Below are 27,477 nucleotides of genomic sequence, written 5' to 3' on the forward strand. Positions count from 1 at the left end.
TTAAGTAAAGAAACTCTACTAGACGTGGGAGGCATACATGCAAACGTGGACAGGCTACAGTTACTTTCTCCATAGACATCCTTTGTGAGGCGTTTTCCCCATGAAGGACCTATCTGCCAGGACATGCAGCCACTTGTCTGCTGCCCCAGCTGCCTAGACCCCCTCGTAATGCACCTTATACCGTCTCCGTGTTTTTCTTTCCAGCACCTGGAATTAGGAAGGGCTCAGACAGTGCCCCGGGAGCGCAGAGGGTGTCACCACTTACCTTTCAAAACTGCATTAGAAGTCACGACACTAAACCCAGCCTTGCAGCACCGGAAGAACACGGATCTGGACTTGACTCCCCTCTCCCACACATCGCTACCGCCATCACCAACGCAACTACCGCAACGCCTCATGCTGCCTCTGAGAAAGGTGTCTTGTAGACACTTCAGAAAAAGACTTCCTTCCAAAATGTTTGATTCTATGTTTTAGAAAAGAAGTATTTCCCTATCTTCCTACTCCAGTTAAAAGGAAAAATGACCAAACACTTGTTAAGTGTCCTTAGCCTTTGACTTCCAAAGCAGTTATCTGTTGACATGACTCTGATACATGTCAGACAAGGCATACTTATGACAGAACATCACCTAGGATCGCCTCAGAATAAATCCGGTTTTCTTCTCTCAGAGGTAGTCAGGACCAGGTGTGACCACTGCCCAAGAAGCCTTCTGTTGTTGACGCTGGGGCTAGGAAAGATGTTCCATTCGGGAAGGTGCCCTGGGGCAGCATGGAAACCTGCCCCTGAATTTTCATATAAACCAGAGAGCTGAATAAAACTAAAGCCAGGTACCAGAGTGAATCTAAAACTACAAAACTATTCCTGATCAAGGATTTATGAAAACGTCGGGAAAACCTTCCTTAGCTTTCAAAGACAGGGGTCTGCAGCACCATAGCCACTGTACCACCAAGGAAGCTTCCCTCTGTGCTGGCTGGGTCAGCTCGGGGAGATGTGCCCGAAATCCTGATGCAGAACGTGTACGCAGGACTGATCGCCAGGCACACTTACAAAGGTACCTAGGGCTTATGAAGAACACCTCATCAGGCTTCTTTTAACTTTAAAGGCAGAGAAATCTCTCAGTAGGCAAAACCCAGTCTACCCTGTCCTGTACTTGATGTTAAGTGCTTCAGTTAGCTCACGGGGCGTCATCCTCTAGACACCACCTGACGTGCACACACTGCCAGGCACGTGCCCGTGTGGAGCCCAGTGAAGCCTGGGGTCAGAGTAGCAACCTCCTGCCTTCTGTGCCTCTTGAAGCGAAGTCCTAAAAGCTGAACCACAGCCAAGGTCACTCCCACCCCTCCAGCCTCCCCACTGATGAAACCCCATTCCCCAAGGAATGGCTTCCCTCCGTTACTAACTAGACTGTCCTCTTCTCCTACACAGCACCTTTTACCCAGACCCCTTTAAAGGAAAGGCCCCGTCAGAACCTGAACACTGCAAAAGGCCGGCGGGAAGGCGGTCCTTCCTACCCGCAGCCTCTCCCGGGACTCCCACCAGAGCCCACACTGCGGCAGACGGGGGTGGGGGGGTTTAAGGGGGCAGGTGAAGGAAGGCGCCAACTACAGAGGAGTGACTGCCGCGGAAACACTGAGCAGGGAGCTGGGGTCTTGTTAATAGAGGATGGAGGGGAAGGTGCGTGTGACACAGAGGACCCGCTCCTGGCCGACGCGTGCCGCAGCCACTGTACGCGCGGAAGGCAGACGGGCCTGTTGAGCTCTGCTGAGCTCAAGACTAACCCGAAAGAGACTGGGCTTTTAAATGTAATTCATTCAGGTTATATATATATATATAAAACACTATGTCTTTGGAGATCAGAATCATCTTTTAACTGGAACACAATTACAAACGTTTGGTCAAATTTTAAAAAGCAAGTACAGGTATTTACTGCAAGTTGGAGAACACTAAGGACACATCAAAGGTTAAAGTCTTTTGCGGTCAGATACATGGACCTAAACTAGAAGGAACTACATTACAAATTTGATTTCTGGAGAAGGAAATGGCAACTCACTCCAGTATTCTTGCCTGGGAAATCTCATGGACAGAGGAGCCTGGTGGGCTAGTCCATGGGGCCACAGAGGTGGACAGACTTGGTGACTGAGCATGATCACTCAGCTATCTCAAGTCACATCCATCCTCCTTTCTCCTTGTCTTTTTAAGCCTGGTCATCCATGAACAATTAAGAACAGAAGGTGGAGATTGTTATTTCACCCTCAGGAATGTGGGCTGAGCAACTTCCTATGACTGATTTTAAGCAGTCAACCTGTATTTTTCCTAAACAGTGTTTTTCAATACCTAACATGTTATACATGAGATGCTAAGCTCAGTAACATACTTATTAAAACAAAAACCACGAAGTCAACTTAACATCTGAGATTGACCTGGCACCACCATAGCCTCCTGGGGATGGCAACTGTTCACCCAAATAAAACTAGGTACCTGGGTCAGTCTGTCACTCACTGCCTCTCCCCAGTCAAGGCTCTGGAGCTGCACCCAAAGTACTAAAGATTAAAAACAAGATGAAGCTTCTCTCATGGGTGGGAGTGGCATTTTTCTCTATCCTAGATCACTGATAATTTGGACAAGTTTCCAAGGAGTACACTTGTGAACAATTGTACTGTTACTCCTATAAGCTAGAATGCTAACAGACCTAACACATTTTATTCAATAGCCGCAGCTGAAGTCCTGAGGCCCACCTGTCACTCTATCCTGAGCAAATGGTTGGTCAACGTGGAAGGGACAGAAAAAAACCCCAAACCTAGCTATTATGAACTGGTATTAACTTGCATTGTCCTAAATGAACCAAATCTCCCACACCAGGGAAAATATTACCCTGAAATACTTTTCATCAGTATCAATCTTGGATTTTAACTCACCCTCCTGACCAGGGTGCATGCTGACCCTGGTGTGAACGACTGCAAAGACATCTTCAAGTACCCATGTCTGCTGGACTACTTGCTTTCAAAGGATAGTTTGTATTTGAGCCATACAAATATCAGTGCCTTAAATTCTTTTACATCATATGGTTTTCAAAGGAAAAACCACTCCAATTACCTTAAAATATTTAAAAACAATTTATTAAGGAAGAGATCCTACTCTCTATGGATTAGAGTAGGTAACTTTCACAATCGTGACACCAAACTTGAGTCAATTTTGCAGGATACATCCATCTTTTAAGAGTTGGCTTAGCCAGAAAAATCTCTGGAATTAACAGCTTTTGGGTATACTCCACACTAAAAACATCAGTACGTGTAATTTATTAAATTCTAGGAATACAGAACAGACTAAATTTATTGATAAGGTCCAAGTTATGTATTTATGTAGCCAAGATACTTCAGGCATGTTTTTAAAAAGGTAAAAGAGATTTAACGCCCAGCCTTAGGTGTGTGTAATCACCTGTGAACTCAAATGCCAGGTTCCAACCTCATTTTCTTAACTGGCTTCCTTGAGCTGACTGCTAGGAATGGGGCAGTAAGGGAAAGTTGTACCTTGAGCTGAACGTGCAGAACATGAATCTCTAACCCAGCTGACCAAGATGAATCCTTGTCTGGAAGAGGAAAATAAAATCCCCTAACACCTGTATAATTCTTCAAACCCAATTTGTGCAGCAACAGGGCCTAGGATGTAAATTCTTAAGTTTCCAGGAACCCTTGGAAAGGCTCTTCCAGACACTTCAATAATGAGATACTGGCCAATGCAACTGAACTTGAAACCTGAAGAGACTAGTTTAAAACTCTTTAGGTACATTTGAATCATCATAGAATGTTAAGTGGTATCTCTTTTAAAAAGCTGAACAGAATTTAAGATTTATCCTGTATGCTATCCTGTATCCTGACATGGACACGTATGATTCCTGCACCAGGGCACAGTGAAACTAATGATACCATTCCAAAATATGAACCAGGCATTAAATAAAACAGGGAATAGTTTTTGAAGTTTAGACGTATCTTCATGTTCTGGGTATGACTTTTACAACATCTTTCTAAAAATTAGGCCCATAATTTATACAAGTTATGAATTTTAGAAACTATTAAGGTCATATATTCATTTCTATGGAAAAGTTGCATAATCACAACTTTTCACAGTGCCAACATCTTAAATGTTGTGAAGGAGATAATTCACTTTTTATTGACTCTGGGAGAAATGCTTTTGTCTGGATACGTGCCAGTTACACTAAAGAGGCACAGCGCTGGGAGGGTCAGGCTGACACATCAAATTTAAAGGCACGAGCCACTCAGACTATACTTGAACAGTTGCTTTTTTTTTAAAAGCCAAAGGGCATGATTTTGTATTTATCCTTGGCAAATCTTACCTGAGCACATAATTTCAGTGATTACTTTGACAGTCACCTCTAAACTTCCCTTTCCATGTAAGTTTGCTAAACATTCCTGCCAAGCTACTAATGTCTTCTGATTATATATATTAACTTTTTCCCCCTAAATGAAAGGGGAACCTCAAAGAGTGACCAGCTGACTCTGTTTATTTACACGTCCTGAAACCATCTAGAGATAAAAAGCTGGAAGGACAGAGAACTGAAACAACTTACCTTGGAGACTGAGCCCCTCAGTGTGGAAGCGGCACGCCAGGCCCCGCTGTGACATACACCACACCGGGGTGCTGAGGCCAGCTGAGGCCACGCAGCAGTGCAAGCACAAACACCTACCTTCCCCGATGTGAAACTGTATTTTACTATCAGACCAACAATTGTTGTAAGTCCAGGAAAATTCACAGGAAAAAAAAATGAGGCACAGGGGCAGATTTTTTTAATAGTTATATTTCAAACAGGTACAACAAATGAGAAGACTCTAATTCATGGCAGGTAAACCTGGGTGTGCAGAAAGTTACACACACACATTTACACTTGGGCAGTAACTGCCCTCTTATATCCTCCCCTCTCGTTAAATGGCCAATCTTCCAAGAAGCAACACAGGAAAACCTCCTCGATCACTGCACCAGAGTCCTCCGGGCACATACCCTTAGTGAGGGAGTCATCTCCAAGGCGCGCTCAGCAGTAAAAGAGAAAACACGTTAGAGGAGGAGACAGGTGTGCTCGCCCACCCACAACGCGGTCTCACCTGCGGTTCTAGCTTTCTTCACTCCAAAGGGTTCCGCATCTTCCAAGCATCTCTTGCGGTTTATTCCCACACTAACGTGATTGGGAAATACACTCAGATGGCCTCCGTTTAAGGTGCCATTGTGACAGAAACGAGTCAGATGACAATTCTGGAGGTTCAAGAGAAACTGGGTACACTCTTGGAAACCCTGGGTTTGAGCAATGTCTGCTGCCGTCAGGCCACTGGCATTTCTCAGGCTGTACGACACAAAAACACTGGATTACGTCCCGTCAGCGCGCGCGTCGGGTTTCTGCTCCTGCGCACTGACTGACTATCTGAAGGTGACATGAGAGGGCATACAGATTTACGGCAAGTCTTCAGTAAAGAAGGGGCTGCTCTTCCTATCTCCGTAACTAACTTCTCTCTTACGCACATTTGATTACTAAACAAGATCTGGGAGATAGTAATTTAAAAATCAACATACTAAACTTAAAAAAATAAAAGGCATCTTCCTATTTAACGTCTCAAAATCATGTTTTATGTTAGTCTGAAGAATGAAAATTTATGCTAACTTCAGACTTAACCTGAAACTGAATTCTATATTATCTGCACTTAATAATTCATTCCTTTAGCTCCAATAAAATCATAACAAACAAACATTTACTGAATTGTCCATGGCATTCATAACAATTGACTTCCTAAAAGCAAAGACAAGTGGCTTAATGACAAGCCAGAATTTGTGCTGACATGTGACACCATAAGTGGAAGTTTAGATGGATGCCCTGAAATTGATTTATTGTCAGCCTGGAGATCTGAAAAGCTGAGTTCTTTGAGATTTTGATATTTTGGCCATAGGAAAACTCGCAGGAGTTTAGATTTTGGCATTTGAAAGCATGTGAGTGGATGTCTTCTTCTAATACTGTCCAAGGAGCTCATCCCTGAGGCCAAGTCCTACCACCAAGAATCAACATCACTCTGTGGTTCATCCCACTGACAAGCACAGGCCTGATGTCTCTGCACCAGCTAAGATTCAGACTAGTCAGGAGGGGTGGCAGAGTATAAATGAAGGCTCTGAGTAAGATGGAAAGAACCCGTTGAAACTGTAAGTCTTAATTAGGAAACAATAAAAATCAAGGGAACAAAAGCAACTCCACTATGAAGTTCCCCTGGAAGACAAGAAAATACACTGCTCTGTGAAATGAATCAGTAGCAAATCAGGCTGTCAGCTGCAGGCTGATACAGAAACTGGAGAAGCCGAGGAAGCACCCACACCTCACGGCAGACGGCTCAGCTCTGACCAAACACAGGCCTCGCCTTGTCTCGAAAGAACAATGCACAGCCCTGGACGCTTGTTTAACACGTTAATGGGGGGAAAAAACCATTTCAGAGAGAAAACTACAGAATCAGGGACAAATAAGGATCTTCCATTTTAAAGATAATGATAAGCCCCGTATTCCTAGTTCCAGCCATAATACATAAGACAGTCCAAATTCAGGAATGAAACATCCATACACTTTTGGACAATCACTAGATATGTTTCCATGTTTAAAAGCATGAAAAAAAGAAATAATTTATACAGTTTGAAGAAGGGAAAAAGCCTGAACTCAATTTGGTCAGATATAAATGAGACAAGACTTGAGAATCCCCCAAACCAACGATATTTTCTTAAAAATGAGAGGCATTGGATGGAGGACTACTGGGAACTAAAACTGACATTTGCTTTGTGGCTATGATTTCTGATAATTATTCTAAAATTTCATAATGTTTTAATTTTGACATATAAAAAAAGGAAATACCAAAATTTTGGCAGAGTTAATTACATTAATTATCTGCTTATAAAATAATCATATACTTGATTTTTAGTATCAGCATGCTATAGAAATTTAACACTCAAGTAACTAAGACTGAATAATTTTTTTAAAGGGTGTATTTCCTTTTCAGAAGATACCATGAGTGAATGGTCCAAAAAGGTCTACTCTATCAAGAATGTGAACAGAGTAAGTTGCCACAATTAAAAAAAAAAATTTAACTCAACAAAATTTGAAAAGATGAAGACCTAGAATAAGCAGAGATTATAAAATGATTTCTATAGACATAAATATGAACTTGCTCTCCGAAATCAAATGCAGAAACGAGAAACCGTTGCTTAAAACGAGGACACACAAAGTTGTCAGTAAAAATTACTCCTCCAGTGGATGATAAAATAAAGAACAGCACACAGACTTTTAAAATGGCATTTACACCATAAATGCCAGTTCACCAAAGAAGCTGAGATGCTCAGGGAGCATGCCAACTTTTTAAAGTCATTGAAAACAAAGCTATCCAAATTACATTCAGTTCCTTCACTCCTAAGCAGCCCCGAGTCTGAGTTGGAATAGCAAGTTTACTGTTCTTCCAAGGAAATACAAAGAAACACAACAAGTAAGGCCGGCATCTAGAGATCACAGAGACTGTCTGTGTCTGAGGGGGCGCAGCTGAGGGAGCACAGGCAGGGTCTCCTGCCACCATGGGGGTTCCAACACTAGCACGTCACTCGGCTTGGCTGGAGCCCACCAAATTTCCAGGTGGGGTGACGTAGTACCTTCACAACTCCAAAGAACAGTCACCAGAGTCAACTCATGCTATGTGCCCCCATGTGTGGACCAAGAAAGAAAGAGCAATCATAAGCCAAGCTGAACTTCAACTGACTCCTCAAATAACTCTGAGGGGTTGATGAGTGATCCAAAAGGGAGTTCCAAACATTTCAGAAGACATACGGACAGACATCAGAACCTGGGACACATGGTAGCTGTTGAAGAACTACTGGAATCATAATGTCGGCATTATCTGTGCAGTGTTATTAGAAATGGGGACATATAGTATCCTTTCTCCACTTCTGGTGAAACTACGGAAGACTTCAACTATGTGATCTCTCAGTTCCTAAGGACTGAATGCAACGTCCAGTTTAATAGTGCTCGTGTTCCTCTAAAGCAAAAAGATCTGTGAATACCTGACCCCGCAGAGGACAGCAAACCTCCCTTTCCCTCTCTGACCTCCCGTGCGACTTTCCTACGTGCCCACACTCACGCCTCCTTTCTCCACCTAGTTTAACACGCTCCTCTGCTCCGCTCACCCTTAAAACCTGCTCTACTGGCCGTGCAATTGTATGGTGCACAAAAAGTGGGTGGGAAGGAATGGAGGGGACCACTGATTCAGGGAGCAGGCACTTTTTCTGTAAAGGGCTGGCCAAGCTTTCCAGGCCGGACTCCACGCTCTCGCTGTCGCCTGAAAGCAGCCTGAGATAGGTGAGCAATACAGTGCTGGCTATGTTCTAATAAACCTTTAGCTACAGGCACTGGAATCTGAGTTTCATATATTTTCACATATCGTGAAATTAAATATTATTCTTTTGATTTTCACTCAACCATTTAAAAAATGTAAAAACCACTCTTAGTTTATGGGCCATATAGAAACAAACAGTGGGCTGGACCAGCTGAGTAACATCTAACCAACAGACGGTATCAGTAACTCGTCTTCTACTGTTTTAAAATTCTGTGCAGCAGACACACAAGGTTAATTTCTGGTGTGCAGCAAAGCAGCTCAGTTCTATATACATTCTTTTTCACATTCTCTTCCATTATGGTTTGTCATAATTGAACTTATGATACTGCAGTTTCTTGTGCTGTAAGTGGGACCTTGTTGTTTATCCATCCTGGATCTAAGAGTTTACACCAGCCAACCCCAAACTCCCAATCCTTGCCTTCCCCACCCCTCTTACCCTAGGCACCGGGTCTGTTCTCTCTGTGAATCTGTTTCTGTTCTGTAGATAAGTTCACCTGTGTCCTATTTTAGATTCCACATACAAGTGATATCGTTTATGGTATTTGTCTTTCTCCGACTAGTCCTCTAACCCTTAATAAGAGATGTCTGTTGGTTCCTGAAAAATGTCTCTCTGGTAATTTTGCACACTGTTCAATTCAAACAAAATCGAACTTTTTTAAAAGGCTGCCAAATCTGTTAAACCACAATGTCAAATACCAAGAAAAATATCTAAAGGTAAACTTCAGAAGAATGTAAAAATAAAAGGCTCTGAGAGAGCTCGCAGAAGTAATACAATCATTCCTATTTCATTTGAGTGTTTTCAGTTGAAAGTTCAGAGTGTCTCACAACTGAATCAGGCAAAGTGCTTAATGTGAAGAAGGCGAAACTGCCTTTATAGGTCTGAATCCTCAAACCACCTCTTTATACTTCCTAAGTAAAGGGCTTTCAAGTGTACTCCACAGAGGCTGAAAATCATGCTGGTTTTTTGCTAAAGACTAGAATAAATAATAATTAAGTAGGGTAGTTCCCAAGACACTTTAACAAAACAGGCTCAGGTCTTTAAATTCATTTTTTAATATACGCTTTCTTGAGCATGTTTCAATTTTGACATTTTAAGAGTTGAAACAGTTGCCCTGGTTACAATGTATCCTCAATTTATGAAGCCTTCAAATTCTAGTGTTCCAAGTGTAAGCAGATTTTAAACCTAGTGATTTTGCTAAAAATCCAATGGGAGCTGGGAACATGAATGTGATTTAGGATTTACAGGCTCTAGGATAATTTTACATTCGAATGTGGTCTCTTGTTCTGTTACGGTTCTTTTTAAACAGTCAGGTCTTAACTCTTCAATCCTGAGGTGTTCACTACACTTATGCTGACCACGCCTACCAACCCCACAAGAGACTGCTGAAGACAGTTATTCTGGACTGCAGCCCGCACACACCAGTCCAAAGGGAAATTCACAGTATCTGGCAGATACTGTGCAAAATTACTCTAAAGAACTGTGCTCTGCATGAAAGCTGGGGTAGTAATCAAAGTGTATACGTTATTTTTAGATTAAACCATTAAACATACATACCAATTCAATGTCTTTGGTTGATTGTACTTGGGCAAACAGACTAAACCTGACCTAAAATTTACCTGTGCCCTGTTCTGAAAGCAAAATGCCACACATGGAATGTGCTGTGAGGCTGTTCAAATTCTACTTCACCTCTCTGGCCCCCTCTGGTATCCAACTGAAAAGTCTTTGAAATTGGGCAGAGATTTTAAAAAACCAGACATCAGTCAACCTGGGTGTTCAAATTGGGTCTACTCTGTTGAAGTTTTAAAACTGACTTTCTTTAAAAGCTGATCCGATCAGATTCAGAGGCTAGTAAAATCAATCTGCTACAATTCATTACGAAAGCTAAGACAACTGTCTTGTGTCGACAGACTTTGGTTCCTGTAGTTTTCACTGAGACTACAGAGTCATTCTACCCATATTCTCCCAATAGTTCCTAGTGTTCTTTCAAAATTGGAATATGAAAACATGGGAAGACAAAGAATAACATCTGCTGTGAATTATTCTGCTGAATAACTGGCAAAATAAACCAAACTTTTTAAACTATACTAAAGTTAAAACATAAATGCTCATAAACTCTATTTTCTGTAATAAAATTCTGAATGGTTTATTACATCTTATTATACCTAACATATATCCCCAAAGAACTTCAAAACAAAGCTCCACACTGCTGCCAGCTAATCCCCCACCTATTTTCCACTTATAGTGTCACAGCATCAGAATATGAGAAACTGTTCTAATAAAGTTTTTTTTTTTAATTCGAAAAACCACGGATCCAAAGTATCTGAAATATATTTAGAATCTGAGTTGTCACATCACCTTCAGGATGTTTTCTTTTTAGTTAATGCCATGTGACAATAAAAGATAACCACAATGTTTATATAAATAATATTTCTGTTAAAATTCTGATCTCAACTTAACTATTGTTAGTTTACAAATAAAAAGGTAGATATCATAAATTAGGGTAAGCAAAGCATGCAAATCTAAAGAATCTATATCTGAATTCCTAGATTAGCATTAAAACCAATCACCGCAACAAATACCTCAACAGTATGCCTCGTGTGGAGAAAGGAAGCCATACTGAACATTCAATGCCACAACTGTAAGGTTTCGGAGAAGCACCTGTGGCAGTTTCAGCAGTTTCTATATGGAATGCTCCCCCTTTCTAGGATTACTTGAAAAAATCAAGTCAATTCGAATTACGTAGCTGTAAAACATTGACATGTGTAGTTTTTACAGATTCAGAATCTTCTAAGTGATTTAAAACGGGCAATGGTTCATAAAACAGGAAACTTAAATAATAAGGGATCACATATTTGCAGGCAACATTTTGATTAAAAATACATATACATACATGAGGTGCAGAAGCACATTTACTGAGCGTAAGCCATTGTCATGTGACCACCTTGACCAAGAGCTATCGCTCTAAAACACTGCCTTTTCAATTACTTCTAGTAATTTTTAGCATGAAGCCAATTTAATTATGTCAGTATTTCAACAAAAGTTTAACAGTATGGACTAAAAACCATTAACTCACGATTCTGGTTACTTTAAAATTTGGTATGCTGTATCTCAAATACATTAGTAACTATTCCTAGATGGAAATAAGCAAATACATGGAATCATTAAAAAAAAAAAAAGATAAAACATTACTAAATGCCCATTTGTAAAGACAGAACATTACAAACATCTAAAATGTCTTCAATAAAAGAAAAACGTGTATTTTTAACCCTTTGGTATCCAAACTCTTAAATAAGTAATTATGAAAACGTTCATAAATATATTTTTCAGGTAACAATAGGAAGAAACTATTTTTTAAAGTTTCTACTTGAATAAAATTTGGTGCCAAGTTTTCATTTCAAGTTCAACACTACTGGGGATAGTTTTAATTTGCAACTGAACCCCAACTATGTTTGCATACATTAAAATACAACAGCATCATTCAAAGAGTCTGACAAAATAGTTAACAGGCTCCCACTGTAATTTGGCAAAGGAAAAGACATCTGAATTTAGAAATCACTGATTTTATTTGAAAGCACTATTTATAAAAGCAGCAATTAAACAAATATTGAAACATGGGTACTACACAGGCTGCTGTGACAAGTCTAGAGCACCACAGACACCCCCCATCTACCTGCTCCTTCCCAGCAAGCAGATCCCAGCAGCTGCCTCGGAGTGATCCCTCCACCTGCCTGCAGTCGCTTAATAAAGGAAACCAGAGTCAGGAAACCCAGTGTGCTGCAGTGACAAGGTCAGAATGGAACACACAGGATCCCAAGATCAGAAACTAGTAACTCAGATGACACTTCTCCTACATTTCATATTTGCACTATTACTCTCAAGGGCAAATAGGTGAACAAATGAAACTTCAAATGTGAATAAATGTCTAATAAAGTAAATACAGATTACATTTTGCCAAGGGCAAAAGTGGCAAACCAACTTTCAACACTAACATTAAATATGCTTGTCACATGATTTGCCCCAATGAAAAAATTCTGCTTCTAGACAGAGCTCTATGGGTCAACAAATAAAGGTGGGTCATAAACCTGAACCATACTAAACCAACTCCATTTCAATTATGAATTCTTAAAAGTTCAGCAGAACACTTTTTTTCCCAACACTGAAAAATCTATTAAGATCCCATGTGAAGACTTTTGTAACTATAATCACCTGTGTCCATTTTCTAAATCAGGCAAGAAAGACTTTTTCAGAGTGAATCACTGAACTTGCCTATATAAGGCCATGATGCGTCTCTCCCTATCTGATGATCATAACTAACTTTCTCTTGGGATCAAAATAATTAAGTTAAAATATATGTAGCTCATTGGAAGATCTATCCAGTCACCAGAGAACCAATGGTTTTTATGAAATACTCTCTTATAGAAAGCTGTGGGACTCTGTCACAACATAATTAAACACTAGCACCTGTATAAAGTGATATGAAAATAGACTAGCAAACTGGCCTTCAATGCAAGCAATTCTGAATCTCTAAATCTTATTAAATCTATTTTTCTACTCTGAGGCATTAAAAAATCTACTTTTATAGACTGATATGGAAACTTTCTCCATTATCTCTCAAGACAATAAAAATATTAAAAATCAATCAGTGTCAAAGTACTGAAGTAAAGCTAATTCAAGGGTAGAAATCCGTAGATTACAAAATTGGTAGTAAAAGGTCATCTTAACTATCAGCAGACAGCAAATGTTCAAGATTCTTTCTTGGAATCACATTAAAACTTAATTTTGTATTGTTACTTGTTTAATCATCCAAAAGAAGAATCAACTTTTCCATGTTATGATTCGCCCTTCTTCCAATCAAACACCCTCTATGTGTAGCAAGCAGCATTCAAATCGTGACTGCAAAGAACTGAAATGTCACATAAGCAAAGTTAAAGATGGTGACAGTTTAGCTTCATGAAAACTCCTTACTTGAGAAAAAAATGAGTGAGAAGCATCTGTAGAGGTTTGGTTCATTTAAAGCATACACATATTTAATCTGGCCACAGAACCGCCACAATCCTGTTGGTTCTTAGTTGTGGATGTAAACAGCGGCAAATAGCAACGACAATCATATAAGCAGAAGCAAAACCTCACATGAAAAAGAAAACTTGGCACCAAAACTCAAGATGTAAAATAAGAGAAGAGAAAGAAACTCCATCAACATACTCACGTGTGGTGCTAGAAAGTGCGCCGCAGTGCACGGCAGCGGCAAGCGTTACCTTACAGACGCGGCCTACATTGACAAGTAGGTTATGTAACAAACCGCTCTAGCCACGATCGCCTGGCCCGCGGGCCCTCACCATTATCTACCCCATGACCAAAAAAGCAGCAACTTCAGATTTTGGCCACTTTATGTAGCAGATATATAAAAAGCAAAGTAGGAGTTAATAACAAAATTATTAATTACCACCAAGTGTGATAAATCACTGATACAAGATAGCTCTTAATCTAATCACAGAAAAAGGAAAATTTCCACGACTGTGTCTGCAGCATGTGATGTTAAAGTTAACACTCCAGTTCAGTCCGGACTGGGGGAAAAATTAGTAACTTTAAGGAAGTTAATTTTGTGCCCCTTGATGCTCTTAGAACAAAAAGGCACTGGTCAGGACTGCACCTTACCGTATGGGCAGCCTAACAGAAAACAAAAGACCTAAGTATCATAATTTGGCGGGGGGAATCAAACTATTACTTGTTGGTAGACTAAAAGTGTTACACTATATAAATGTGCAGAATAGACATTAAAAAGCAACTTACAGTTTGGCTTACTGGCAAAATTGACATTTTATCTGTATGTTAAAGCTGAACAACCACATACACAACAGCAATTAACAATGACCACTTGTGCTCTATCTCCAGGCCAGAGACTTATAACTTTAAAACCTGCTTTTGGCTAGGTGGCTCGGGCTAAGTATTTGCTGTAAACCTATGTGGAAGCTCAGACAAGGGAGTCGCCACGTGCAGGGAGCCGGGGGCGGCTTATACTGAGAAGGGAGGCAAGCTGGCACTCGAGGCCATGCTCTGTCACACTGGGTGGGAAAGAGACACTCGAGGGTCCTGGAACAAGGACAGAACTGTAAATAAAACGATCTCATTTAAAAAAGACACCTATTAAAAAAAAGGACATAGCGAAAAGAAAGATATTTATTGGCTCAAAGGATTAAGCTATCCATTAAAGTGAATAAAACTAATATCTTAGCAATAAAATGCTCAGGACCAATATATTGTTTAGAAAAACAAGTCATTGAGAAGATCAGCTTCTGATTATTCATTATTTTAATAAATGACAATTAAGGAATTTAATCAATTATTATGACTCTGTATTTCATAATCAAAGCTTCTGTTATTAAAATTAAGGATCAGAGTTTTAAAGCTAAAAACAGCTAACAAAATGGCATCTATAACTTTGCTTTAAAGCAATGCATTGAGAATCAGCTCAGTGCTTTTTAAAACTGTGTAATATATTCATTAGGGAATCATCAATTGTTTTTACATTACCTTAAGTTATAACTACATATGAAGTCACAAGGCTCCCTGCAATGTAACAGTTAATACAGGTCACAGTTATAATACTAAATGGTTATATAGGTAAATGATCCAAGCCCATACTAATGTCCAATCTTAACAATATAATACTTAATGAAACAGAAGCTAAGATACTAAGAGCCTAATGATAGCCCTTGGTATTACAGGCCTTACATTAATGTATATGGTTCTGCTGTCCAGGATCTATTTTCAATATTTATTATAACACAGAGTCAAAACAATGAAGTGGAAACCAAAGGGTTAAACTAAGTTAGTTTTGTGGGTTTTATTTTTCCCAAAGTCTAAATTTTCACATTTCCAATTAGAATAAAGTGATTTGTAATTAATTTTAATGAAATATTCAATACACTCAAGGTAAAACAAAAAAGCTGATATTATCACAGTTATTTTGGTTATTACAGCTCTATAGCTTACACTCAACATTTAAGGGTGAAAACCGCATCCATTTTGTTAATGCTGTGAACTGCAGAAGAAAAATTTTTATAATAAATCTTTAAGAGAAAGTTAATACAAATGAATTTAATACTAAAATAAATGTATAATGCCATGTCTAGCTAATGATTTGCATACACAATCACATTTTAAAATTAATACACTTAAATGCTAATATTGTTCTATGAAGCTATAAATAGACCAGTTGATGTAAACTGGGCTAAGACAAGGATATTCTAAAATAATGACATCAGTATCAAAAACTCAGAACGAGCTTGAAGTCTTTATTGTATATAGTTCCATATTACATGGAATTATAAAATCATTAAAAATCGTAGTTAGGTTTTAAAACATAAAATGTTCTCACATCTAATAATAGATGAGGAAATAAAAATTTAGAAAAGCTAATTGTCTGCAAGATATTTTGAGCCAGAGAGGCCTGAAAAGATAACGTAATCCAATTCAAGGCACTCATTTGGAAATTAAAACTTGGCAAAGCTTGAAGACTCGCCCACAGTGACACAGCTAGGTGGTGGTAAAGTCAACAATGCCAGGCTCCAAACTTAATGAGTTAACTGTCATCTCCACCCTAGTACCCTCGCTCGCTCTCTCTCCCTCTCATGCCAGGAATTCCAAGGCTGCTGTGATCAAGGCCCCTTCTGCTAGTGGTCAACTTTACCCACACAACAACCTGCTTACTACTGCCAACTGATCTAAAAAGCAGAACTATATTACTAATGTTAAAAACAAAGCTCAGAACTTGTGCTTGCTCTAAGCCTGTCTCTAAACACAGCACCCCTGACTACATATTTGGTTGGCATGAATAAATGAAGATGCTTACTCGACTTGAGCCCCGTTAGCCACCAGGGCACTAATGCAGTCCAGGCTCCCAGAGCGAGCCGCCTTGTGAATAGGAGTCTCGCCCTCACAGTCCTGAAACGACAAAATGATACACAACAGTGAAGACATTCAGATCCACATTCTAGAGTCATTAATGAAGGCCATGGACCATCTCAGCCTTCTTTGAAACAGAATAAGGTGAGCCGAATTTGATGCAAAACACAAAGAAATGTAGATCAAAGAGCAGAGCAGACCAAGGAAGGAGCACACTGCTGGACTCTCAGGACGAGAACAAAACAATCAAGGGGCCTTCGCAGCAATGACAGCATGGACACTATAGGCACCATTTAGAAATAATTCTTACGGTGAAAGAAAGTGAAGTCGCTCAGGCATGTCCGACCCTTTGCGACCCCATGGACTGTAGCCTACCAGGCTCCTCCATCCATGGGATTTTCCAGGCAAGAGTACTGGAGTGGGTTGCCATTTCCTTCTCCAGGGGATCTTTCCGACCCAGGGATTGAACCTGGGTCTCCCCCATTGTAGGCAGACGCTTTTATCGTCTGAGCCACCAGGGAAGTCTTCACTGTGCGAATGCATATACAACCCAAAATCATTGTCCTCAGACAAAGCTAGTAATCCAGGCCTAACATCCAACGTCTGGTCTAGTCTACCCACGTTCATCTAAGTCTCCCATAGGACAGCCGGAGGCCACACATCATCTCAGGCACACCCAGTGCCCTCACTGCCCCGGATGTTTTATCCTGAGCGCCAATCAGGCCTACACTTTAGACAAGACTGCTGAGATAAAGGGTCGAGAAAAAATAGGAAGAGAGAACACGGGAGTCAGACGCAGGCAGCTCCGTACACAATTTAGGCTGTTTGTGACAGGCAACTTTGTTTAAGGACTTTCAGAAAGGCTGCATTAGAACCTGACTGACCCTTCAGAAAACAACGTTGAAGGAGGCAGAGAAGTGAGCAACTCAGGGAAATGACTCTGAAGAATAATACAGTCATTAAAAAAAAGAATTACTCTACACTGTATGAAAGAACCAAACAAATCTGAAATACAATTTCATTCATAGACTCTGGGGTAAAATAAAAGGTCAAGAAAGACAGCAATCAAGAGAAGCTGTTTCCATTAGAACAACTGATTTAGGACTTTCTGCCTCAGAAACACCATCATATCCCATCATCACTGAACGTGAACTTGGTACAGAAGACCACACATAGGTAAGGGAAAAGGCGCAAAGCAGGAGTGGGGCAACTGCTCACGGTGCGCAGCACAGGGGAAACTAGGTGAGGGCTGGAGTAGAAAGAGGGGTAGAGCATTTTATTAAAAAACATAATGTGAAAGACTCAGCTGCTTACTGGAGGCAAAAGCATGTGTATTTAAGTTCAAAAGCGACATAAAAATTCCCAGCAGAATTGTCCCATTTTTGAAGAAAGAAGCAGAAAATCATGAGGCTATACAGTAAACTGTTTGGTAAAGTCAGACTTAAAACAACTACAAAAACCTACCCCTATTCTCTGAAAAGGGAAGGGAGGGGAGAGGAGGCACATACTAAGGACATGTAAAAACGAGGACATGTAAAAAAATCTCCTACGTGTATTGCCAGGAAAAGCAGAACTAAGATTTAGATGAGATTTTGCCAAATAACACAGAAACTAAAGAAAACAAAAAAGGATTTTAAAAACTATCTTTAGTACAAGAAAAAAGGTTTTCTATGTTATTTCAAGAAGATGGTGGGATAGCAACAGAAGCCAGAGAAGAAAGCAAAACTACCCTGCTTCTACTTTGTGTTATACGAGGAGACCACATAAGCTGGGAAGGGCAGAAGGAACACTATTTAAAGAAAACTGCAACCAACAGAACGAGAGTCAAGAGCCATTTTATGGTTACTCACATCTCAAGTTCAGACCAGTCATATTTCAAAAATACCAAACAGCTTGTAATATGACTCTAGAACTACTGCTGGCAAACTCTGAGTCATAAAAGACAGAGGGAGAAGTGCCAGAAATCTGAAGCAGACAAGTCACCTTGAATTTTAATTGGAAAAAAACAAAAATTCTCATTTCTAATCTAGTTGTAAGAAACTAAAGGCAGTGTCAAACACCAGCACCATTCTAGAAGGGGTATTAAAGAGGTGACTTATGGACTACAAAAATACCACTTAAAAACTAACTTCACTTCCTCTTTGGGTAATCTCAGAGCACTGAGCCTCGAGACAGCACATCCATGCTTCAGTAACCACTCGTGCCAATCTTAGCGATGGCAGCCAAAGTCTCCATTAAACTTGAGGAAAATGAACTAGAAAGGTTAGTAACTAACATGCCAAAAGATTAAGACTAAAACATGAGTTAAAACAAAATTTATTAAGAAGACTAGGTTCCAAAAATCATATGCACACAAAGAATAAGAAAAAGTTGGATCTGGCTATGTATGTTTATGTGGGAACTGAGGAAAAACCATCTACCTTGAGATGATCCAACAGGAAGCCTCCTGGGCCTCGGGATGCCGGTCACCGCAGCCCAGTCTGGCAGCAGCGCCTCAGACGGGTCGAAGTTCCACATGTGAGACCAGTCAGCCAAGGCCCTCCCAAGAGCAACGTCAGGAAATTAAGACACCCGAGCAATACCCCCGCCCGTGAGAGGACTGGGGGTGTGGAGCCAGGTGGGCTGTTTCAACACTAGAGGAGAGCTGCAAGGAGACTGGGATCTGGGGACGTCTGCCCTGGGAGCAGAACTGAGGAGGGCTTCCACACAGTACCATCCAGAGCAGCTCAGGGAAGGGGTGTCTGTGGAAAATACCAAGCTGCTATAAATCATTATATGAAAAGGGGGCTTCTGGGCTTCAAAATCTTTGAAACACAGCATTCGACGACATCTTTAGAGCTCTCCAAATTAAATGTTATGTAACAACTAAATTAAAATCATCATAAAGAATGTTCTACACTTAAAACTCCACATATATACTAAACAGTAATTACTGCTATTCACACTATCCTATCTCACTGATAAGGAAAATGAGTCACAACCAAGGAAACAGCTTGCCCAAGGCGAGAGAGACAGGAGGCAGGGCGCGCCCTTTCCACCAGGAGGAAGAGGGAGGAGAGCCCAGGAGCAGGAAGGAGACCAGTGGGGACAGGCAACGCCTAGCGCCACAACCACACACAGCTGCCCACTTGGAACTCCTGAATTCTCGGACAACGGCAATAAGGCACAGAAGGACCATGTCTGAGAGGAGGCGGCGTGGAGGGTAACAGGTAAGCAGAACAGCAAGAAATGGGCCTAAATCCAGGCTCTCCTCATAGCCCTTCCTTCCTACCCAGTCTCACAAAGAGAATAAACAGCCCTCACCCCTCACTCCCCTTTCTCACTGACCCTTGACTTAAACGACTGCTACAACACCTTTCCTCAATCTGGTGTCCAGGAGTCACTTTCTACACGACACCGGACTACCTCCCTCCATCTGGGCATCATCCCCACCTAGTACCTGGAGTGACATAACTCAGGTGGTAAACCTGCCAAAGCTAACGTAACCAGATGATTGTCGATGACTTCACAGCCATTCTCCTGCTCAAACAGGTGTGTTCTCACAACTAATGGTGGACATGAAGCTAAGGCAGCTGTGAGCGAGGGAGCCAGGAAACCTAGGCTCAAGACCAGACTCCTTCCCTCACCAGCTGTGACCTTGGGCAGCTTGCTGTGGATCACAGGAGGCCACACAACAGGTGAAAGCACTCTGAACAGAAAGCATTGCTATGTGAAGGCCAATTATCCACAAATAGTTTAATAAACTTAAGTTCCAGTTGGCCCACAGGTAAAGATCTCAAACTCTAATTAAGGCCTCAATGTAAAACTCAACACCGTGTAATTACAGCTGCAAGGAGAAAACAAAAACAAACCACGTCAGTCACAGGCACTCCCTTACCGGTTTGTTAATGCTGGCTCCTGCTTGGATCAACCAGACGAGGCACTGAGGGTGTCCCCCAAAAGCAGCGATGTGGGCTGGGGTCTGTGAGTAACGGGTGGTGGAGACGTCCAGGGTGGCTCCGGCTCTCACCAACTGTATCAAGCATTCCAACTTGGGGAAGAGCAGGAGAGGATGAAACAGGCACAAAAGTCAGTACACTAGTAACATAACTCAATCTAAATTCTATGGTGGAGATGAGTGGTGTCTTGCTAAACTTTTTTCTATTTAACAAAGTCATGCCTTCCCAATATCACAAAATTTAAAAGACCTATTTAAAAACACATTTTTTCTCTTTTTGTAAAAAAGCTGGTACACAGGAATAGGAAGTCAAAATGACGGACACAATACAAATTTAAATGTTTTTCCTACAACTAACAAAACCAATATAATGCTGTAAATCAACTATAATTTGATTTTTAAAAAAGCCCAAATCAGAAGAGACTAGATTGTATATTCAAGGATTTTGATCAGAGCTAAGCTTTGCCACCTTCACGAACTATTCTAAAAAATTATAAACAGTTAAGAGTGATTGGTTGGATTTTCTGCATCCTGCACAGGCCACACTCAGGCCCAGCTCCAGATCTCAGGGAGAAGACGGTGCAGGGCAGGTGAGAGGGGAGCACTTCATCTTGTCATCGTCTGTAAGGACCCCTCCCCCCATCAAGGATAAAACTAGCAGAGAGGGGCACAGGTGAGCTCTGCCCAGGCAGGTGACTCAGACAGACAGATGGGCGGGAGTCAAGATGAGACTCTGCAGGCAGGCAGTATTCAGCAAGTGCCCACGCTGTGCCCAGCACTGTGAGGGAAGGTCCTCTGTCCTCAGAGACGCCCACTGTTCCACCCAGTGTGTCCTCAGATCGAGGACGATCGCCTGTTTCTCCTCCCCAACCACCACGCAGAGTCAACGGGGAAGGGTCTCACCCCGTGTCTCTTATCCTCTTTCAGCAATTTCATTGTTTCCTTCCAAAGGACAGAGCACTGCCATCAATGATTTTGTGAGGATGAACTCACAGTTGGTGGTATAGATTTAAAATATGATTTGTCTTCAAGAAACCTGAATCAGAGTAAAGGCTGAAAAAGAGGTGCTATTTTGGTATATTTTTATATATTGCTTTTATTAATGTACTGAGTGAAAAATGAAGGCCAATAATAGTAACAAGATGAGCAGGTCTCAAAGTCAACAAAAATGAAACAAGAATAAAAATAGCTTGACATGCCAAATGTGGTTAATCTTAGTATGAACTGAGAGGTCCCCGGACTTAAATTTGTTAACCGCGGTTTGACGAAGGAAACCAGGTTTGGAATTTTGTAAAGATACTGTTCAACACGACATCTTGTAAAAACAAGGTGTAATTATAGTTTTTAAATGATATCTGGTTTAGTCCTCTGGAGTGAACAAGCCTCATAAAATGGTTAGGTAATTTGTGCGCAGTTGGCACATTTCTAGGAACACAGATTGAGGGCCGAGAGCAGTTCACGATGCGCTAAGTGCTCAGCTGGCTCTCTCGCAGCGAGAACAATGAAGGCTTGCTTGCATGCTCAGTTGCATCTGACTCTTGCAACGCCACGGACTGTAGCCCGCCAAGCTCCTCTGCCCATGGGATTTCCCAGGCAAGAACACTGAAATGAGCTGCCACTTTCTTCTCCAGGGACTATTCCCAACCCAGGGATGGAACCCACGTCTCCTGCATTGGCGGGAGAGGGGTGGGGTGGGTGGTTCTTTACCACTGAGCCACCTGCGATGCCCTGAGAGTAGTTCGCAACATGCTAAATGGTTGGCTGGCTTTTGCACAGGCAGAGAATAGTGAAGGCTTGTGTGTACACCAAAGGAGGGAAGCTGCTGGCAGGGTGCGGGGAGACAGGGCTGAGAACCCTCAGTCTGGAGTCCTGGCCTAACTTCTGCCCTAACAGCCTTTTCTCACGGCCCCTTCTGTATCTAAGACCCAACAGTCAGAGTAAAGACAAGGGAAGGCACTAAAATAAAAGGCTCCAGTTACAACTTTCGGTCTCTGAGGGTCATCTACTACTTGGTGTCCAACGTGTACTACTCATGTTCTGTAGAAGTAGAGACTTGGTGAATTCAGCTGGTTTCATTTTTATTACAAAACACACATGCATAAAATACACATGCATGAAATTCACCATCTCCATCATCATAGCCATCCTCCAGTTATGGCTATTTTTAATTCCTAGATACCTGAAGGTACCTGTGCCTTGGTAAACACTCCAAACAGCCCTTTGTGAAGAGTCCGTAGGCGTTTTACAGAACGTTTGGGGTTGCCCTGCTGTGTCTTCTCAACCAGGCTAGCGAGGGTCAGAATCAATAGGGGAACCTTTCCCCCCAAAATCTGCCTTGCCTATTACAAGGGTGGTGGTGGTTCTGTTTAGTCCCTAAGTCGAGTCCGACACTTTGGGACCCCACTGACTGTAGCCCGCCAGGCTCCTCTGTCCACGGGATTTCCCAGACAAGAATACTGGAGGGAGTTGCCATTTCCTTCTCCAGGGGATCTTCCCAACCCGGGATGGAACCGTCCCCTGCATTGGCAGCCGAATTCCTTATCCTTGGGCCACCTAGGAGGCCCGTTACCAGGGTGTCTTCACCCCCCACCCCCAACACTAAGATGCCAAGAACCAATGCTTTATAGTTTAATGTAAAAATGAAGCAAGATGCGCTCAGCAGGGACATGGCTCCCGAGCTAATTGACCGGCTGGGGAAATCCACATTCCAGGCAGAAGGGAGAAGCACCGGAAGGCGCTTTTATTCTTGTTTGTTGACACTGATTTCCCCCGGGCACGCGGGGTGTCGGAGGATCTCACGGTCCCGGACGACTAGCCTCCTCGCCCCGCCGTCGTGACTCCCTCTCACTTCTCTCACTGAAATAAACCCGACTTCGTTTTCCTGGGGGCCGGGAAGCTGCTTCCCAAAAGTTCTCGCTGGGCTGTGACCGCAGCGGGCACAAATAAGTCATTACGGCCGCTTCTGAGAAGCCTGGCGGACCTCCCTGGACGAGCACTCCTCGGGTCAAGCAACCCCACGGACCGCGCGGACGGGGCACGCCGGTGCCTCTCGTCAGATTTAAAGCGGCGCCAGTACTCTTGCCTGGAGAATCCCATGGACAGAGGAGCTTGACAGGCTACAGTCCATGGGGTCGCGAGAGTCGGACACGACTGAGCGACTAAACCACCATCCGCTCCGCCCAGTCCCGAGGTAACTGACGCGCCGTGGACGTGACCAACCCGGGCAACACGCGGCACGGAGCCCCCCAGAAGCTTCCAGCGCAGCGTCCGACAGGCTGCCGGGGACGCGGCCGCCTGACCTCGAAACCCTCCAACTCGGCGCTCTGGTGGCGGCCCCGCCTCGTGAACTGAGGGCGGCTCCCCACCCACCCCCCCACCCCCCGGGCGCGAGGAGGCCCGGTAGGGGCTCCGCTCGGAGAAGTTCCCCTCAGAGAACCTTCCCTCAGAGACGCGCCCGGGCGGCGTGTCAGAGCGGCGCGAGGAGGCTCCGCTGGGAGAAGTTCCCCTCAAGAGACACTCGCGCCGGCGCGCCGCGTCTCCATCACGGGCTGCCCGGCCCTTGGCCTCGCCGGCTGCGGACTAACCTCGTCGCCAGGGTGGCGCCTCTGGGCGGCAGCCCGCGTCCGAAACTTGCGCCGCCGCACATGCGCCGCGCGCCCCGGGCCCGTTTCCGCCGGCGCTCCCGGCACGCCCCGCGCGCCCCTCGCGGCCGCGGTCGCCCCCCCGCGCCGCCGACCAAACGCCCGGGCCCCTCGGGGCGCCGCCGCGGCACCCCCGGTTTCCGCCCCCCGTCCCCGATACGCCCCGCGACCCCCAAGCCTCGGCCCCCGGCCCCCGCAGTAAAGCCGCGGAAGATGGCGCCTTAAAGGGCCCGCGCCCACCTTGCCGAAGTGCGCGGCCCAGTGCACTGGCGTCCAGCCGTAGAAGGAGTCCTCGGCGGCCAGGTGAGCGCGCGGCGTCTGCTGCAGCAGCGAGCAGAGCGTGGCCAGGTCCCCGTCGCGGCAGGCGCGGTGCAGCGGGAAGCGGAGCGACAGCAGCTCCTCGCTGGAGAAGCCCGCCTCCACGCCCGCGCCCGCTCCCACCGCCGACATGGTCCGTCACGGAAGATCGCGGACTGGCGAGCAGAGAAGACGCCTCAGGGAGGACCCGAGAGGCCACCGCCGCCGTCCGAGCACAAAGGAGCAAGAGCAGCGCGGCCGCCGCGTCCCGCCCGCTGCCGAGCCGAGAGAGCACAGGGACGGGGCGGGGCGGGGCGGGGCGGGGGCGTGGCCTGCGGCGCGGGGCTGGGGCGTGGCCTGAAGCGTCGCGGGTGGAGCCAGGATCCCTGGGGGCGGGGCCGATGCCGACGCTGGAGGGGCGGGGCGGGGCTAGGCCCTTCTCGGGCCCTGCGGGTGGACTTGCGTCTCCTGCCCAGACTTTAGGGCTGACCCTGTCTTGACCCCCTTAATGAAAACTTCCCGGAGCCGCAGGTTTGGGATGCGGGCGCGGCCCCCTCAGGCTACGGCCGCGCGGCTCTAATTCTCGCAGTGAAACAGGCGGGGCGTCCCTGGGGCCCCGAGAGCTGTTCCCGCGCTCTGGGTCCTGCTTCTCAGGTGGGCTGCACGCTTCCGAGAACCCAGGGCAAAATCGCTGAGAAGTCCTGCAGCACGCAAGGAAATACCAAATGCTCTCTCTGTGGTCGAGATCACAGGTCTTTGAAGATTTTTTTTATGATTTGAGTAATATGTGAAAATCATCAATCATTTCATTATCAAGGAGTAACGTCTATTAGGGAGAAGGGAATGGCAACCCACTCCAGTATTCTTGCCTGGGAAATTCCATGGATAGAGGAGCCTGGTGGGCTACAGTCCATGGAATCGCAAAGAGTCGGACACGACTGAGCGACTGAGTGCAACCTCTTTTAACGTGTGTTCCTGCTTAGTCGTGTCTGACTCTGCGACCCCATGGACTGTAGCCCACCAGGCTCCTCTGTCCATGGAATTTCCCAAGCAAGAATACTGGAGTGGGTTGCCATTTCCTTCTCCAGGGGGTCTTCCCAACCCAGGGATCGAACCCCGGTCTCCTGCACTGCAGGCAGATTCTTTATCACTGAACCAGGGGATTGCAAGTAGTCCCACAGGACTGAGCCGCTAAGCACACATACAATTTAAGTAGCTGTCCCGAAATAGGCCAAAAGGATGATGGCTGCCTAAGACATCCACATGGTGGCTGTGGATATGAGAAAGATAAGGGGTGGTCTTGGGAGTCCTGCTAAAGCCAATAGTCCAGTTGTTTGGTCCCAGGTTTTGCCCAACTTTTACAATTATTACTAATTACAGATTTTCTTTAGGGCTGTTGTTTTTAAAATGTCCTAGGAGGAGAAAAGTATATTCATAACTCACATCCTTTGATTTTATTTGATAAAGCAACTGTATATAAATGACAAGGGTTCTCTCCTTGACTGAACTCTACTCAGGCTCCCCTAAATTTCAGCAAGGCCTCAGCATTTGGACTTGTGTGTTCATCTCTGCATTGTCCGATTTTAGTGAGAATGTAAGTTGGTTTGGCTAGACTCCCCCATCTCTGATAACCATCTATATCTAACCAGGTTCTTCATCCTCCCCCCAGGTGACATCTGCTCTCCCTGGCCTGCCTTCAGCAAGAATCCTGTTAGGTCAGTTTAGCCAGAATCCTGGACGTTTAGTTGACCTCTTAGTTATCCTCCTCTTAGTAATTCCCCATCCACTGACACCCTCCCTGCTCCTTGGCCTGAGTCCCCACTTACCCTTGACATATTCAGAGTTCAGTCCAATCCTTCTGGACTGCAAGAAAAAATGAGATCTCCCCAGTCCCATTGTGGTGACCCCTGCACCCATTTGAAGGCTCCCATTGAATTAAGTCTGCCTTTCTACACTTTAACAAGTGTCTTTGAATAATGTCTTCTTTAACAGTTTGAAAGAATTTTTTTCTTTTTTTGGTAGTTTTTTTCTTTAATGTAAGCAAAATTGGGTATTTGAAGATGTGATGGAAAAAAGGAAGATCCAAAACTCAGTATATGTGTTAGAAACAAAGCCAAACCCAGCCCTACCTTTAGGATTGGCATTGTGTTTTCCTAAAGGGGATTGTGTGTGTGAGGAACTGCTCGCACAGGCCGGGCTCAGAGGAGGAAAGTTCCCATGAGAGATGCACAGAGGGGTCCACAGCCTTGGTGGGCAGCGGCGAGCCTCTTCTGGCGCTGTGGTCACCCTGGAAACTGGACCCAGTGGATGGGGCGTCTCGGGAGACGAGGCTGGAGAGGAGGTGGGCGGCGCTGTCCACCACACGCAGAGCCTCTATGGTTCCTCAAAGTGTCAGTCCTCGAGGGCTCTGCTGTGCTGAGTACGGGAGGGGTGGGGTGCAGACGGGGGACAAAGAGGGGGTGCAGTGGCTCGCGAGGGGCGGGAGGGGCGGGAGGGGTGGGAGGGCCCACTGCGGTGGCGCCTCGCCAAGGCCTAAGAGCGGGATCAGAGCCCCTACTGTCCTGTTCTCCCTGCGGCCCCTTCTCCCCGCCCCTCCGCCTCCCACCACGCTGCCAGGTCCGCCTGTGGAGACGGCAAGTCTGCGTGAACTTGGCCTTGAGAGCCTCAGTCCACTCAAGGGCTGCCATCAGAACTGCTGCATCTGCCTGGCTCAGACGGCAGAGATGTGTTTCCTGCAGCTCTGGGCATCCGGGTCCGGGTGCCAGCACTGTGGGATCCAGGGAGGCAGGCGTCTCCGCCCGGTTCAGAGGCCTTGTCCTTACACCATGGACAGTCGCCCCGTTCCTATAAACCCTCAGTACAGACTTGCTGAGCTTGGCAAGTGCCGCTCACAGTGACAGCCTGCTCTCTACTGTGCTTTGGGGCGCTAAGAGGAAGGGGCCACCCTGTGGAAGGGGCAGTGTTCAGGAGGGGCCGTCTCCCAAGGGCCAGCAGTCCCAGGAGCCGGGCGAGCTCCGTGAAGTGCAGGCTGAGACTCAGATCTGATGGATGGCCCCTCCTTTTCAGAAACAGAGCCTTGCCCTGGGCCAGGGATCTCCGCTACAAACAGCACGAAGGCTCTGGAATCTTACCGATTGTCCTGTTTGCCTTAAATCTTTTTAGAAAAGTGATTAGCACAAGTCCCCTTGCAATGAAATAGAAACAGAAGTTCTGTGCTCCCCTAGAAGCAGAACGTGAAAGCAGAACCGTGGGGGACGGAGGGTGAAGGTTTGCCGAAGGAAAGG

At 44.5% G+C, this 27,477-nt stretch overlaps 1 protein-coding gene across 2 annotated transcripts in view; it reads right to left on the reverse strand.

The window, feature by feature from the left end:
• ANKRD10 (ankyrin repeat domain 10) overlaps window positions 1-24,489 on the reverse strand; it is a 31,660-nt gene extending 7,171 nt beyond the window's left edge. The window contains exons 1-5 of one of the 2 annotated variants that reach the window (XM_061133279.1): window positions 24,137-24,489; window positions 20,196-20,348; window positions 16,266-16,357; window positions 14,945-14,980; window positions 5,113-5,348 (exon numbers count right to left, since the gene is read on the reverse strand). In XM_061133279.1, the coding sequence (XP_060989262.1) occupies window positions 5,113-5,348; window positions 14,945-14,980; window positions 16,266-16,357; window positions 20,196-20,348; window positions 24,137-24,346 (727 nt within the window). In that variant the 5' untranslated portion in view covers window positions 24,347-24,489. The remainder of the gene's footprint in view (window positions 1-5,112; window positions 5,349-14,944; window positions 14,981-16,265; window positions 16,358-20,195; window positions 20,349-24,136) is intronic. The other variant, XM_061133280.1, reaches the window with a different exon arrangement.
• Between the last annotated feature and the right edge of the window lie 2,988 nt (window positions 24,490-27,477).

Source organism: Dama dama, chromosome 30 (assembly GCF_033118175.1).
Source record: "Dama dama isolate Ldn47 chromosome 30, ASM3311817v1, whole genome shotgun sequence".
NCBI lineage: Eukaryota > Metazoa > Chordata > Mammalia > Artiodactyla > Cervidae > Dama > Dama dama.